This window comes from Cricetulus griseus, chromosome 5 (assembly GCF_003668045.3).
Source record: "Cricetulus griseus strain 17A/GY chromosome 5, alternate assembly CriGri-PICRH-1.0, whole genome shotgun sequence".
NCBI lineage: Eukaryota > Metazoa > Chordata > Mammalia > Rodentia > Cricetidae > Cricetulus > Cricetulus griseus.
This window is the reverse complement of record NC_048598.1, coordinates 53471658-53488850: the sequence shown is the minus strand read 5'-3', so window position 1 is coordinate 53488850 and position 17193 is coordinate 53471658. Positions and strand designations below refer to the sequence as shown.

Genomic DNA, 17193 nt, shown 5'->3' with positions numbered 1-17193 from the left:
TTGAAAAGGAAAATGACAACCATATAGGGACCATAGGATGCTCTGTGTATTTATCATGGTGGTTCTCAACCTATGGGTTGCAACTCCTCAGAGAATCGTGTATCAGCTATTTATATTATGATTCATGACAATAGCAAATTTACAGTTATGGAATAGAAATGAAATAATCTCATGGCTGGGGGTCACCTTCACATGAGGAACTGTGTTAAAAGGTCGCTCACTGGGAAGGTTGAGAACCACAGTTCTATCGTGTAAGGAGGCTCACTGGTTTCCTGGAGCTACTGAGAGAAACCATTCCACCACTGTGACTTACCCACACAAGTTCAGTTTCTCATGGCTCCAGAGGCCAAAGGCTATAGTCATCCTGTGGGACCAAAATCAAGATACAGATTGGCTACATTCCTGCTACAGCTCCAGGTGAGAAGTTCCTGGTCCCTTTTGCCTCAGATGGCTCTAGGCATGCCACGGTTTGTGCAGCACTAGCAATCCCTGCCTCTGGTCACAGTGCTTTCTGGTCTGTCTGCCATCTCCATGTGCCTTCCTCATACGAGGACACCTTTGGTGACATTTGCACTCCACAGGAATCATCAAAGTCTTGAGATACCGCCTCAAGATCCTTAATGTGTTCACGGGTTTGAAGGACTAGAATATGGATATTTGGTGCTTCATCATTATACCCCAAAAGGTGTGCCAAGAGGGGAGAAACTGAGGCACACACAGCATAAGAAACTGAAGCCTGGAGCTTGAACTCCCAGATCTACTTCTCTGCCACTAACTACTGTCCCCACATGAGTCATGAGAGGAGGCTCAGGACAGGCAGGGCCAGTTCTGTCTTTACCCATCTTGGTAGCCAGAGCCAGAACCAGGGTCCTTCTGGGCCCCCTGGCTCCTCTTTCCTGCCCCCACTTTCTCCTTGGCGCCGCGTGGGAGGCCCTGGCTTTGAGACAGAGGAGTCTGACCTCACGGCAAGAACTCTGCTTTCCTGTCCCTGTGTGAGGGAGAAGCATCTCTCTCCAGCACGGCTGCTCAGCCCACAGTGTGGGAGGCTGGGAGGCTGTAAATCCCCTGTCCGCCCACGGAAACAGCTGGGTCCTGGGCACATCCTGTGAACTTAACCCCTTCCAGGCTTGTGGACTCTTCCTTTGGGCTGAGCTGGGAGGAGGTGGAGGCTTCTTCAGGGCCAAGCAGGGTTTCTGCTGCTGTCTGCGATGCTGGCAACTGGCCCTAGTACTGTTCGTTGAGGGGACCTGAGACTGACCCTCCTGCTCTAAGTCAGGAAAGGCTGGGCTAGTTAACTCTTGGTATGGCTGGCAAGACCACAGCAGGATGGGTGTGGCCTGGGGGCACAGGAGCCTAGCACCCAGGAGGCCCATTGTGCTGAGCCAGACCATCCGGGTTTCTGTGATAAATCCTGGACCAGATGGCCATGCTGCGCGCACACACCTGGCCCAGGGTAGGGTTGCAGACAGCAAGCTGCTTGCTTAGCCCTCTACTAGCAGGATGGAAGCTGTCCAGGGAGCAGGGGCTGTGTTTGTCTTTTGCAGACACTAAATTCTCTATAAATGACTCAATGGGTGCTGACAGTTTCCAGTTCTCCCAAAGCATTTCGTCTCCCCTTTTTTCCCTCCTTCCCTTCCTGTCTCACCATATAACCCAGGCTGGCTTGAAAAGCTGAGTTCTGCCTCTGCCGGCTGAGTGCTGGGATTACAGGTGTGCACTACCAAGACTACTTTAAAGAAGTGGCTTCTCTACCCAGTGCTGGAAATCAAACTCAGAGGATTGCATGTGCTGGGCACGTACTCTGCTACACGCTTAGCTCTTAGCCTCTCTTTCTGTTTCTTCTTTCAAATTTATTTAAATTAATTAATTTATTTTTGTTTGTGCCATATGGGCAAAGGCATGCCATTGTGCGTGCATGTGTGTGTGTGTGTGTGTGTGTGTGTGTGTGTGTGTGTGTATGTGTGTGTGTGTAAAGTGTGTAAAGGCAACTTTAAAGAGGTGGTTTTCTCTTCTGTTATATGGGTTTCTGGGATCAAGCTCAGGTCATCAAGCTTGACACCAAGTTCCTTTACCTGCTGAGCCATCTTGTCAGTCCTTTTTGCCTCTTCTGCCATCATATTTATATGATGCTATTATTGGGATACCTGCCACTCTAAGACACCCAGTATAGGGATGGAAAAACTTAGACTGGGCCCTGAGTTCTGACTTCTGTTCCTTACCCCTCCTGTTGGCCTTGTATCTTCCAGGATGCCTTCAACATCATAGAGCCTTCACCCAGGTTGATTTGCCAGCCCTACACAGGTAATGAAAGCATTTGATTGAATATTACATGTGGGTTAGAGCCGCTGGGTACCGGGTATGAATTACTAAGTAGTGAATTAGAAAAGGATAGCAAAGGAATAAGGAGGGGCAGGATTGTGAAGACAAGGAGGGGCAAGCATCCCTGGATAACAGAAGACATGTTGGCCAAAGACTGCAGAACAGAACCTGGCAGATGACTGGCCATTGTAGGGTGAGAGAAAAGTACCAAGAGCCACAGCATAGAGAAGTATGAGTTGTGGGGACCCAGTTACAGCATTTCAGAGGTGGACCGGGCCTAAGCCTGGTGGGCCAGGCCTGGTCCTGGTGGACTGGGATCTGCTCGTTCCTCAAGCCACAACAGCAACACAGTGGTTCTGAAGAGCCCTCTCAGGATCGCACAGCCAGTGTCAGGCTGCCCAGCAGGACAAGGAACCCTTGTGTAGGCTCAAGCATCAGATCCTGCTCCACCCTCCCTGGCCCTGGGGGAGACGTGGGGGACGGCAGTGGTCGGAAGTTCAGATCCTGAGGAGGCTGCAAGCTCATGCCGCAGGACTTCTGCTGGGCCTGGGGTCACCTGGAGGTCTCCAGAGAGCCAGGATGGATCTGGGAACCAGCTCTGGTTGCTGGAGCCTGGGGGTGGGGTGGGGTGGGGTAGGGTGGGCACGGTTTTGTAGCCTTCCTTGAACAACAATGTTAAAGTTTCTAGATATTTTCCCTTACACACACACACACACACACACACACACACACACACACACTGGAGATGAGTGCAAAGGATGACAAAGCATTCTTCACTATGGAGAAAACATCCCACAAGAGGAGAGGCTGTCACTAGGACTATCTAGAGGCTGGCAAAGGATGCTTTGGGTCATATAGCCTTGTAATGGGGTTGGGAGATCGGCAGAGAGCAGTTTGCTAAAGGATTGTTATGTTCAGAAGCCCAAGGCCACCTGGGGTGGGGACCAAGACCTTCTACTGTGAAGGTCACAGCCCTCTCATTGATCCCCCTCCTTCCTCAGCCTCCCTATCCATCCAGGGCAGTCCCCTGGGAGCCTAGGCCAAGCCTGTAACATTCCAGGGAAAGGAGGTGCTGAAAATCTGGTCCAGGGGAAGCACAAGGGCCACTGGGACAGCCCAAATCTACTTAGCTTTTCCTTGAAATTCCACACTCCCTGGGCGTTTGGCAGGGTCCTGGAATGTGTGCTTCATTGGAACAATTTGTCTTTCATGGTCCATTTGCATCAATCAGCCCATTGTTCAATGCCTTAGCTTGGACCACTCTGGCTAGCTGAGGCCTCCCAGTGCTTGTGGGGGACGAGTTAGGAGATATAGGGTGTATTTGGGAAGGGGCGACCCCTGGTGGCCCAATCTGTAAACACTCAGGTTCCCGGGTTGAGCGTTTTCCTCAATGCTTGACTCTTTATTCCCCACTCCCCACTCGGTTCACAGGAGCCCTGGAAACAATCTGAGAGAAATATTTTGGGAGCTTAAAAGGCATTGATAACACAGGCAGGGCAGGCACTTGATGAAAGGAGGGCGCTGTTGTGAGAAAAGAGAAAAAAAGCCTAGGCCACGCCTGTGATGCATGCCGGGATTGCCCCAGTGTCTGTGTGGCCAGCCATCCGCTCTGGGCCTAGGGATTTATTTATAAAATGAATGGGTGTGGGCAGGAGGACAATATCTAATACTGCCAAAATCCCTTTGATTTTGAACCTACATCTGAACCTAGGGTTTGAATTCTAGATCTACCATTTATTAGTGGAGAGCCGGCTAGTTGCACTGACGAACTTCAGCTCCTCCATCTTGTGAAATGAGGATGGCAACGCCCTTAGTGCTTACTACGTGTGGATTCCATGTTTGGAGTTAGTCTTCTTTGTTAACTTTGGAATCATCCACATCAGTACTTGTGGAACTCGGGGTCATCTGCAAAAGGCAGGGTGCCGGACAGTTTTAACTGTTGGCGGCAGACAGGCACAGATTTGCTGAGGCCACATGAGGTGACTCTATGTTTTGTTGTTGTTTTTGTTGTTTGTTTGTTTGTTGAGACAGGGTTTCTCTGTGGCTTTGGAGACTGTCTTGGAACTAACTCTTGTAGACCAGGCTGGTCTCAAACTCACAGAGTTCCGCCTGCCTCTGCCTCCCGAGTGCTGGGATTAAAGGTGTGTGCCACCACCACCCTGCCTGAGTATTTTTTTTTAAGATTTATTTATTTATTATGTATACAGTGTTCTGTCTTCATGTATGCCTGCAGGGCAGAAGAGGGCACTAGATCTTATTACAGATGGTTGTGAGCCACCATGTGGACTCAGGACCCCTGGAAGAGCGAGCAGTCAGTGCTCTTAACTTCTGAGCCATCTCTCCAGCCCTGAGTATTGTTTTTTTTAAAAGATTTATTTATTTACTTTTATGTGTATGAGTGTTTTTCCCATGTATATGTATATGTGACTGTTAGACCCCCGGAAAACTAAGGTATCCGGGGTCCCAGGCCACAACCTCGGTCACCACAATCACCGGGCAGCAGGCAGATTCGAGAGCTTGCTACAAACTGCATGAGGCTTTATTGTTTTTTTAACGAGCTAACCCCATGTTTGCTCGGGTCTTTCACCCACCTGCCATGGCGGATGGCTAGCAAAGACAGCTTGAACCGCTGCAGAGAGAGATCTTGAGGGCAGCATAAGGGGAGTGTCTAGGGGTACGCAGAGGCTCACGATTGGTGTGCCTCCAGGCTTGGAGGGCTTGCCCTGTGTTGATTGGCCAACTGGTTGTTATGGCCCATAGGCCCTCCCAGGGTGGTTGCTATGCTCTGTGTATCATTGCTGTGCGCTTGTCCATAAAGTACACCCAGGGTCGTAAAGCATAGCGCCATCAGCTAACTTCTGATTGGTTCCTTGTCACGAGGCAGGCACCTAACCTCTAGTGACTAAGACAAGGTCCTAGCGAGCACGTGTTACTGTCATGGCTGCTGAAATGGGGGGGCTGGTCCCTTCATGACCAGAGAGTGCCTGGTGCCTGTAAAGCTTAGAAGAAAGTGTCCACCTTAACTGGAGTCAATATGTGGGTGCTGGGAATCAAACCCAGGTCTTCTGTAAGAGCTATAAGCACCGGCTGGAGAGATGGCTCAGAGGTTAAGAGCACCGACTGCTTTTCCAGGGGTCCTGAGTTCAATTCCCAGCAACCACATAGTGGCTTACAACCATCTGTTATGAGATCTGGTGTCCTCTTCTGGTTGCAGACATACATGGAAGCAGAATGTTGTATACATAATAAATAAACAAAATATTTAAAAAAAAGAGCTATAAGCACTTCTAACTGTGAGTCATTTCTCTAGCCCTAACAAGTGTTCTCTTAAGGTTTATACAGTTCTATTTCTTAGGGGGGTATGTCAATGCTTTTTGTGGGTGATCTTAATATGGTTATGGAGCATAGTACAGATATCCTCTCTGGGGTTCCTAAGTACAAGAAAGTTGTGATATACTTCATGGTGAAAGTATGTGGGATAGACCACTTTCACGAAGGGGCTCATTATAGTGCTGTTGCCTATGAATTCAATGTTAATGGGCAGTATGCATTCAACAAGGTGTCTTTAAGCAGAAATACCCCCAATACATATTATGAATTGATTGCTTGATAATCAGATTGTGTCCAGGGACTCCCAGAAACCAAACCCTATGTTTTTCCTAGAGCAAGTCGTCCCTATGTGCTGATTGAGTGTGTAAGTGACTTTATAGACGACAATTTCTGCAAATATGAAATACCTATAGTCATTTCACGGCATACCAACTGTGGCTTCATAGGTAGTACAGTTATTACTGTCCCATGATGTCTGTGTCCACCTGTCTACCTCCTGAAGCCTCTCTGGCTTTCCTGTGGGCCTTAGAATCCACCCTCAAGTGTCAAGAAGTGGGATCCTCAAGTTTGCATTCTCAGACATACCAGCCTAGCTTTATTGCTCCTGCCTGGAACTTCCTGCGTGAACACAGTTCACTGGGTTCCATTCAAAGGCCCGCACAGCTCTGGTGTGACTCACAAAGGCTCTTTTCACTGCCATGACCTCATCAGATCCTCTCAACAATAGCAGGGTGGTGGCATCACGGCTCCCTTTCTACAGATGAGCCTGGAGTTCACAGAGGCTAAGTAAGCAGCCCAAGGTCACCCAGTATGCTGGCAGTGAAGTCAAATTCCATTGTCTTTCCACCATGAAAAAAAAAACACTCTGGAGGAGGCAAGAGCCAGATTTTGTTATTGATGCTTCTAGGTGAAGGAGTGCATTGAAGTCCCCAAGGAAATTGGCTGGGAGCAGGTGAGTGATAAATATCTTAGCACCCACTCTCCAGCCTCTGTCTCTGCTTGCAGCTCCCTCTCTCCTCCCACCTTCCATGACCTGCAATTCCCATGGGAAGCTCTGAGTTACCTGCCTCATCATCATAGTCACCTTCCTAAAAACCAGCTCTGATGTTCCTGCATCCCAAGAGCAAATGGGACACTTTTGCCTGCAGGAGGGTCCTGTCCACACTGCCCTGTCCACTTCAGGCAGGGGAATCTGAGATCGAAGAGGGCAGACACTGTCTGAGGAGGTTGTCCCTTTGGGTTTTCACACAGCTGCTTCTTGTTATATCTACACAGCCACGGAAAATCCTTGTCTTCCTCAAGTCTGTTCTACAAGGGTACCAATCCTGCTCATGAGGCCTCCACCCTGTGACTTTATCATCATTCACAACCCTATCTCCTATTGCCACCCAGTAGGGGTTATGATCCCAATACATGAACAATTTCCTTATCTTCACACTTCTGAGCCAGAGAAGCCCCGAGACAGGCAGATTCCACTGAATAGCCCAGCCTGGCTTCAGAGTCACAATCCTCCTGCCTCTCCCTCCCAGAATGCTGGGATTACAGGTGTGTACCACCATGTCTGACTGTACCTTTAAATCTTTGACAGGTTTCTCTGTGTAACAGCCTTGGCTGTCCTGGATCTAGCTCCATAGACCAAGCTGGCCTCAAACCCAGAGATCCTCCTGCCTCTGCCTCCTGAGTGCTGGGATTAAAGGGGTTTACCACCACGACCTGGCATACTTTTGAATCTTTTGGGTATATATCCAGAAGTGGAGTTCCTATATCATGTTATAAATTTATTTATTTTTCTTGATGAAAACTGCACGAGGCTTTATTGTGGTTTAACGAGCTAACCCCATGTTAGCTCGGGTCTTTCATCCACCCACCATGGTGGATGGCTAGGAAAGACCATAAATTTATTTTTTAATTATAAACTTTTAGATTTATCTATTTTATGTGTATGAATGTTTACTTACATGTATATATGTATGTGTGTGTGTCATATGTGTGCCTGGAACCTGATGAGGCCAGAAGGTGTCAGATCCTCTGGAACTGCAGTTGCAGTTAACATCTACAGGCCCACCATGTAGATCTGGGAACCGAACCCAGGTCCTCTTCAGGTAGCCAGTGCTTCTGGACGCAGAGCCATCTCTTCAGCCCCTGCTAGCTTTACTTTTCAGATTGCGAGGCCCTGCCACACTTCTGGGAGCCCATCCGGCCTCCCACCGACAATGCAAAAGGTTCCAAAGCCTCCACCTCCCCACCTCCTCTTCCTGGGATTAATGGCGTGCGCCATGAACACCCGGCTCTAAAAGTCTTCTTTTTAAACTAAAGCAAAGAATAAATGAACAGAGACTGAGAGTGATCATGTAGAGTAGCATTTTGCAAGTGAGGAAACAGGTGCAAGAGACTTGCTCTGCTCCTTTCATTCTCTTGTGTTGGGGTAGTAGTTGAGTGTAGCAGGGATCAGAACTGGTATATTTCCTCATGGACGTGCCCATGAGGAAATGTACCATCTTTTCCTCGATGTCTGCTGCAGCCGTCCTGATGAGTGGTCTGCACTGTTTGTTTCTGAGACAGTGTCTCCATATGGGCCAAGGTGGACTTATACTCAGTTTCCTGACTCTGTCTCCAAAGTGCTGGGGCCTCAGTTGTGCTGTGTTTCCACACTAGTCTGGCATGCAGCTTTGATTTGCATTTCCCTAATGGATGGTGAAGGTGACCATTTTTTGTGGCTTACTGGCCATTGACATAGCTTCTCTGAGGAAATGTATCTATTCAAGTCTTTTAATCTGTGTGAGATGGCCCTCTCATGTGACTGTCAAGCTATTTGCTCCATTTCACATTTAATGTAGGACTTTCTCCATAGCCACCTTTGCTTTTACTTTTACTTATTTTTTGGTGTTAGGGAGCAAATTTGGGGCCTTATGCATTCTAGGCAAGGGCTCTGCTACTGAACTGTATCTCCAGTCTTAGTTACATTTTTAAGTATCGTTGTATTATATTTTAATATGTTACTGTATTGCTCATTCTGTGTTATTCATATATGAATATTATATATCACACACACACATATATATATCATATATATATATATATAGAGAGAGAGAGACAGACAGACAGACAGACAGAGAGAAAGAGAGAGCGTGAGAGAGAGAGAGGGAGAGCATGCTCAGGCTGTCCTGGAACTTACTATGTAGCACAGGCTAATCTCAAATAATTTGAAATTTTCCTGCCTCAGCCTCTTGGGATAATAGGCACATAGCACCATGCCCATTTTAGTTTTGTACTATTTGATAATGATGATTTTTATGGTTTGGGCTTCCATCCTAACATGCTGAAATCTGGTTGCCATTGTAACGTCATTAGGAGGCGAACCCTTTAAGGGCAGCCTGGGGTATGAGGCTCTGCCCTTGGGGGTGATTTTTTTTTTTAAAAAAGACTTTTTAAAAGGGGCTTTCAGCCGAGGTGGTAAATATCTGGAATCTAAGCACTTGTGAAGCTGAGGCGGGGGAACAGCCTAGAGTTAGAAACCAGCCTGGGCTACATAAAGAGTTTGAGACCAGCTTGGACTATGTGGTGTGTCTGAGGCCAGCCTGTACTATATAACAAGAGCTCCCCTTCCCACTTCCCCCCCAAAATTCTATAGTATTTAAATAGACAAACATGTAAGGGGGGGTCTCTTTCTTGCCTGTTTACTTCTGCTATGTGGGAAGGTAGCACTCTGGAGTCAGGAAGCTCCTTCTTGGAGTCCCTGGGCTATAGAGCAGGGAACCAGTGGGTCTCTGTAGGTTATAGATTCCCCCATCCTGGGCATCCTGTTTCAGCATGATGGACTAGATGATGACGATGGTAACTGCCTCACACTTGGCCTCTAGTTCTCTCACCTTCCAATCCCTCCGTATACCACAGGAACTGTAATGTCACCCTGGCTTATATGATGCATGCATATATATATGGCTTCATGCATATATAAATGCATGAAGGCCATGCTCCCCAGCACCTGTGATCACTTCTGTGTCCACTCTCAGTTACATCATCGCCTTCTGCTGGTACACAGCCAAGCCCTTCACGTCCTACCAAGAGCAAACTACCTGGAATCACCTGACTCATCCTTTTTCATGCCACTTTGCTGTCTGCTCTGTTGTCTGACAAGCTCTTACATGTCCTGTGTAATCTTCCTTGCGGATATGCTCTCTCTGAGATAATTTGTCACTCTCCCCTTTGCTCTTGATCAAATCTAGGGCCTTGCTCATGCTAGGCCAGTGTGATACACTGGGATATATCTCAAGAAACTTTTCTTGAGACAGTCTCATCTTGTAGCCCAGGCTAGCCCAGAACTTAAGATTTCCCTGCCTCCTGAGTTCTGGGATTACAGAGGTGTGCTCCCATGCCTGGACACATCTTTCTTCCTCATGGGACAGGAAAACACAGCTGTTATTATGCGTGTCAAAAATGTTTGGGGGAAACTTTTTGGGAGAAGTTAGTTTCGCTGTCTCGATTTTGGTATGAATCACAGAGGAGTCACACGTGTCAGGGCTCAGGGAGGGGATAGAACATGTGTTTTAGTCCAGCCTGAACCCTGAATAGTTCTGAGGAACTCAAATCAGGAAGTGGAAATGTTCGTGGGAGAGAAATGTCATTTTGACGCCAGGTATGGAACTTCTGGCTTCCTGGACTCCACTAGTCACTTTGAAACATTATATGTATATATTATATATATAATTATATATATTAATATAGCCTTGAAACATAATTTATTTAAAGATATATCTTTCAATAATGTAAACAGCAGCATGAATTTTCTTCAATTGGCCTTGTCTCTCTTAAACAGTTAGAACCAGGTCTATTTGCTCCCTCCTCTTTGCTGCCCTCTAGTGGCAGCTAGAAGTCCTCAAGTCTTGGCTATGTCCAGAGAGAACAAGGGCTGTCCATGTGTGTGTGCCTGTCCAGTGCACTACGAACAAAGTCTCTCTAAGTCCTTGGAGACATCTGTGTGCACAGTACTGGTGTCCTCTTCCCCATGCATCCCTGACGTCTCTGAACCCTCTGGAATTGGAGTGTGTAAGAGGTCCTGGCTCTCAAAAATGTGGTTTCACAAGTTCCGGGAGGAAGCTCTATCTTTTCCCTGAAAAGTTGAGGACAGCACACTCAGTTAGAGCTTCCAGGGAACTCCTGTGTGGGCCTCAAGGAAGACCCCAATTTAAGGAAGGCAAACACTGTCAGAGCTGCTGGATTGAGTTTACAGTAGATGCTGACATGTCCGTCCTGTGGCTGCATTTGTTGCTTTCCAAGCCTTCCCTGGTGTTGATCCAGAGGACCTTGTTGGGACAAGGAATGCATGCAGAATGCGCAGGAGGGATGGGGGAAGAGCAGAGACTGGAAACACATCTGCTTGTTTATCCCCTGGGTGGGGCAGGAGGAGGGATCGGAATGAGAGATGGAACAGTCATAATGCAGCCAGATACTTGGAAGTTTCCATAGATGTCACACACATATCACAGACACGCGGTCCTTGAGTGCTCCCTCAGGCAGCAAGGAGAACTTCATCTCCTTCTCCAGGAACCTCGGTGTCTAGACACTCACGGAGAACTAAAATATAGACAAAACAACAACAACAAAATCACATCTCCAGAATCGGATGCTTCATTCACTACCTTTGGGGTTATTTTATTTAACCACAAGATCCTCAGAGCTCACTAGCAACGGGCAAGCCTATTCGGAATGACTTGGACTGAAAACAATTCCCTGGAGCCAGCAAGATGGCTCAGCAGGCAAAAATGCTTGCAGGCAACCCTGGTTACCTGAGTTCAGTCTCTGGGACCCACGTGGTGGAGGTAGAGAACCAACTCTTACAGTGGTGACGTGTGTGTGTGTGTGTGTGTGTGTGTGTGTGTGTGTGTGTGTGTGTGTAAAATTTAAAAATGCCTTGGTTGATTTTTATTGATGACAGACACTTTTCAGGACTAAGAAACTGCACTTTTTTTTCTTGATTATCTTATATCCTATATATCTATCATATGTCCATCTATTTTTCTATCTATCCAGCCAGCCAGCCAGCCAGCCAGCCAGCCAGCCATTGTATAAGGAACACTTTCCTGATTCATCTAGGATATACTTAAAACCAGCTTGCTCCCCAGTTAGTGTTGGTGAGGAAAATTGCCCAATCCGAGCTCACTTTGGTTCCACTACCTTGATTCAAGGTAAGGCACTGGTAGTTTCCATGCTTGCACTGGTACCTTCTATGCCAATGCCGGCACAGTCTAAAAGGCCAACAGTGCAACACAGGTCCTAACAGGCCACACTGTGAGAAACACTGCCCATAGATTTTTCTCAGGATGGCCTCGGTGAGGAAGAAACTGTCTCAAAATGGTCAACACCACCTTTATGGTCAGCATGGAGGCTGAGAGAATTAATTATATCCTCTTGTCGAATCCCTGCCTCTACAGTGACCACGCTAGGTGGGTGCCTGCAGGACCGTGCCCCCTGCTGGACTTCCCATACACTTGCAAGCAGAGCTTTGTGTTAGGGATTCTGCACCTGTGGATCAGAGAGAGAGGAGATGGTGAGGGTGCAGTTGGGGAAGAGACAGGTTCTATGTTGAGGAGGAGGCGAAAGAGGGGGGCTCCTCTTTCTTCTACAGAAAGAAGTGTAGGAGCTGTCCCTGTGTGGAAAGAGTGGGGCCTCATGGAAACCCACTTTCAAAAGGCGTTTGGAAGATGTTATCTTCCTGGTTATACTTCCTTGGAGTCTTGAAGGGACTTCATTAGACCTGCTAACTAAAGGAGTCACCTGCCCAGGTACCTAAAACAGGAGCATGGAGGAAAGGCATTGGGCTTGGAGGGGACTAGAGAGGATGTTGGTGTGGGGAGGAGGCCGAGTGGCCAGCACACACATAGGCAGGCCCTTTGCTTGGGCTTCCCTGGTATGCCTGGTCCTAGCCTCGCCATGGGATAGAGAGGGATCACTGCTTAGGCGCTAAGTCTGATAACAGCAGAGGCCCAGGTCCCCAGCTGTTGTTTCTTTGTATGTCTGAGCACACTGTTGGAGGTCATCACCTGTGTCAAGGACAGAACAGGGCCGGGGTTGCTCCTCCCCCTGGCAGGAGACAGCTGGTTCCAAAAGCCTGGACAAGGCAGCTTTCCAGCCAGCTTCTCTCTTAGCTGTGAGCCCCCGACCTTACTTCAGGATCCCAGGAAAGGCCCAGATCTCTTCTGGGCTTGGATGAGTCCCCTTGCACTGTCTCTGCTCAAGAAATCACCTCTCAGTGCTAGCCACTTAGAGAACCTTTGTGAGCACCTACTATGTGTGCCCTGGAGGGGAGAAGATACAAAAGAATGGGTCCTGGGGTCCACACTCCAGTTCCTCTCAGAGAAGGAAACAGATGATGCTGGTGTGGGGGTGAAGTGTGGGCAAGAGGGACATCGGGGCCTGCAGGGCCAGGAGGAGCAGCACCTAATACAATCGGGGTGACTGGGAAGACTGAAGGGTGGTGGGAAACTGGAGGGAGGGAGTCCCTGAAGGTAGTGCCAATGCCCGTGGCTGGAGCTGGGGGAGCAGGACACCAGGGAAGCTATGAGGAGTGTGAATCAATTCCATAGCCACATCATGTCTTTGCAGGAGCTGGAGAGGGCTCTGGCAGCGAGGAAGCTGTGGTGGTAAAGCTGGCTATGACCAAAACAGACCTGGTGGCCCTATGCAGATCAGACACCTTGAGGGGGAGCAGGGCAGGCCCCAGGGCTCAGCTGGCTGTGGGGAGTGGCTCAGGGGTGGTTGCTGTGTCTTCCTGTAACCCTGAAGACAGAGGGAACAGGTTAGGGGCAGACAAAACAGGACTCACACCAAAACTAGTGGATGAAGAATGCTTGCAAATGCCTGGATGAGAGTGATGGTCCAGGGAAGGCCTCAGACAGGGATTCAGGAGGGATGCAGATGGTTGGGAGCATAGAGTTCATTGGGGAGTTATTAATGCCTTGAGTAGACAGACAGACGATAGACAATAGTGTGGTGGGGCCTCTAAGGAGAGCTCAATCCCAGCACCAGGGACAGGCAGCATCGCTGGAACTCTGAAGAAGAGAGGAAATCATGGCCCATGCGGTAGAAGTGTGAGTCTCTTTGTATACCTTCCTAAAGGTGAGGTGGTGGCACAGGCTTCACAGTGCAAGTCTGCAGCTGGCTCTCTGACTCTGAGGTGGGAGGCAGGGAAGGGAGCAGGATATGTGGCTACCAATACCTGCTTTGATATTAATTCACTCACCTAGGTAAGAAACTTGGGTACCAGGTAGTCTGTTAGCTAGAGATTCACAGGCTGTCTCAGCAGGGCTTACCTGTCTGTTTCTATGACAGGGGAAAAACAGCTGCAGGTACCCTGGTCTAAACAACAGCTGGATTTTTTTTTTTAGTTTTTTTTTAAAGATTTTATTTATTATGTATACAACATTCTGCTTCCATGTATATCTGCACACCAGAAGAGGGCAAAGATCTCATAACAGAGGGTTGTGAGCCACCATGTGGTTGCTGGGAATTGAACTCAGGACCTCTGGAAGAGCAGTCAGTGCTCTTAACCTCTGAGCCATCTCTCCAGCCCCCCCCTTTTAATTAATTTATATTTAAATTAAAATAATCTTATTTTACATACCAATCCCAGTTCCCTCTCCCTCCTGTCCTCTTATTCTCCCCACCAATCCCCCATCCGACACCCCTTCTGCTCCTCAGGGAGGTGAGGCCTCCCGTGGGGGATCATCAAAGTCTGTCACATCATTTGGGGCAGGACCTAGGCCTTCCCCCGTATATCTAGGCTGACAGAGTATCCCTCCGTAGGGAATAGGCTCCCAAAGCCCATTCATGCACTAGGGATAAATACTGGTTCCACTGCCAGAGGCCCCCTAGACTGTCCAGGCCCCCCAGCTGACACCCACATTCAGAGGGCCTGGATTAGCCTTACGCTGGTTCCCCAGCAGTCAGACTTGGGTCCGTGAGTTCACACTTACTCAGGTCAGTGCAACAGCTGGATTCTAACCTTCCTTTCTCCCTCTCTCCTTCCCTCCCTCTCTTCCTCTTTCCTTTCTTCCTTTCTTTTTAAAATTGTGTCTATTTGTCTTGTTTTGTTGAGACAGAGTTTCCTATGTAGCCCTGGCTGTCCTGGAACTCACTCTGCAGACCAGGGTGGCTTTGAACTCAGAGATCCACCTGCCTCTGCTTCCCACATTCTGGGATGAAGAACATAGCCAACACACCTGGCTCTAGCATTACATTCTCAGTCAGGAGGTCTTTCAGGAGTCCCCCCCCTCTCCTACCACCTCCTCCTCTTTGCTTCCATCTAAACAATGGTCAGGTGGCATGGCTGGGACTTCATCCCCATTACCTTGCTCTTGGCTTCTTAGTCCCAGGACAATGCTCCTGATGACAAAGGGGGACAATCATTTGTGTTCCTCTTGTTTTGTTGCCTGGAGGAGGGAGTGTGGAGGCAGAAGAAAGGGGTCAGAAGTCCTAAGCTGGGACCCTTTTGAGGTCTGGGCATGACTTTCCTGGGGTGCTCAGTGCCTGGTATTTAGAAAACTCTAACAGGGCAGCCGAGTGGACAAACATATAGCTGCAAAGTGGAGTGCCTGGGGACCTGCCTGGTTCTGAGGGAACTGGAGGGTAGTGGGGAGAGCAGACTGGCAGAGCAGCTACTCCGCTTGTACCCATACCTCGGGCCTGCGGGCTTTGGGGCAAGCTCAGGCCACATTTGGACATTTTTACCCCATGTTGTGTCTGCCCAGAAGGGGACCTTTGAGTGATTCTCACCTTTGTCTCAGACCGTTGACCCCAGTGTGACCTGGTTAAAAACACACAGTTCTGGACCTGACTCAGCCCTGCTGAAGCAGAAACTTGGGGTTGGGAACCAGAACTTGTGCTGTGACAAGCCTTCTGGGAAATTCTGAGGTATCACCGTTTAGAAAGCCACTGGGTTAGCATGGGCTAGCATGCACTCACTCTGCTACACACCAAGTGGAATCCTGCAGGGGCAAATAAACAATACAGACCCTGTCACCGGCCCCTTGAGACGGCTTTCCCAGGGGCAAGGTAGACCAGGCTCACCTGAAAGCTAATAGAATCACATGAGTTGTGCAAAAGGACACCTAGGAGGGCCGAGGCAAGCAGGTCTGGGAAGGAGGTTGCCTCTCTCTAAATTGTGTGTGTGTGTGTGTGTGTGTGTGTGTGTGTGTGTGTGTACAAACATCCCTGCTCTGGGGGCCTGAGAGTACAAAGGCACAGATACGGAAACTTTAAGAGCCTGTGGTTCTACAGAGTGAATGGAGTCAAATGGCCAGGGTAAGGTGCCGGGCAGGCTGGGCAGTGCATAGGAGAGGTCTGCGGGCTGGAGTCGTCAGGCTGGGGGTATACTGGGCACGGGCAGTGGGCAGGGTGAGGTAGCATTAGGAGAGCTCCATGATGACCTGGTGTCCCAGTTCCCAGGTTCACTGACTGCTCATGCGCCAGTCTAAAAAGAATTTGTTTATGAAGGGTGGGACCCGCACCTGGTTGCTAGCTCTCTCCATTTCCATGCCCCACACCCCTTTCCTGTGCCCCACAGGGGCAGCCCCGAATCCTACCTACTTATTATGGGGATTTCTGGTCAGGCAGCCTGTTCTGCAGGGACCTGCCAAGGCATGGCCCAGCCCGAGGCTCAAGGCAAAAGGGCCCAGGTGACAGCAGGGAGGCAGCCTGGGGTGACGGTGCCCTTGTCTATCACAGCACATGGCTGGAGGCAGGAAGTCGGCGGCAGAGAGACAGGGGCAGATTTAGTGTAGAATGGAGTACAGCTTTAGCTCAAGGAGCTGGAGGGAGAAGTGAGACAGCAGGTTTGGATGCAGGGTGTGGGAGGAAGTCCCAGGCAGGCGTGGGAGGTAGCAGTGTGAGAAACGCTGCCCTGCTGAAGGTGGCAGGGCCCCACCCAGCCGCTGTGGAGCCTACAGGAGCCGGAAGACGCTCACCCTCCTCACTCGGTGGGCTTTTTGCATTTGCTCCTCTCATTCCCTCTCTGCCCAGCTTAGGCATCCCCGGAGCACAAAGAAAACTTCTTCCTCTTGGAGTCTTAGAGCTGAGAACAGAGGCAGGAACTTCTGGCTCTACAGACACCGACAGACCTCTAATGAGTACCCATAATTCAAAGCAGCACTTTAGTTTTTAGGGCGCTTTGGGTCCCCGACTGATTGATCCACTCCAATTTACAGTAGCAAAATCTGAAGTTGAGAACACCGAAGAAATACACGTTAAACGGTTTACTGAGCAGGTCACGTATATCAGGCTGTCACCAGGGACCGGGGTACAGTTCTTGCCGTGGGTCATGGAGTGAGTTGCTTTCCTACTGTGAGCTCTCTTTTCTCATCAGTACAATGGGATTAACAATAGTGCCCACCTCAAAGTGATTCTGAGACTTCAGTGAGAACTCACTAAAGGGCCATGAAGTCACACAGAAACAGAGCACTTGCTTTAGCACATTTGAGGCCCTGGGTTCAATTCCTACCACTGTCCAAACCAGAATACACTAAGAACTTAACATTGGCTAAGTGCTTG

General features: G+C 49.0%; 1 protein-coding gene across 5 annotated transcripts in view; it reads left to right on the top strand.

Annotated features, from left to right (window-relative positions):
* The first annotated feature begins 1153 nt into the window (after positions 1–1153).
* The window catches only part of Tnni1 (troponin I1, slow skeletal type), a 32687-nt gene continuing 16647 nt past the window's right edge, over positions 1154–17193 (top strand). The window contains exons 1-3 of one of the 5 annotated variants that reach the window (XM_027417507.2): positions 1694–1710; positions 2247–2301; positions 6557–6601. Coding sequence is in view for 2 of the 5 variants with exons in the window: in XM_027417505.2 (XP_027273306.1) it covers positions 1327–1453; positions 2247–2301 (182 nt within the window). In the remaining 3 variants the exon portion in view is untranslated. Of the gene's footprint in view, positions 1454–1646; positions 1711–2246; positions 2302–6556; positions 6602–10170; positions 10286–17193 lie in introns of those variants that run through there. The other 4 variants (XM_027417505.2, XM_027417509.2, XM_035445289.1 and 1 more) reach the window with 4 other exon arrangements.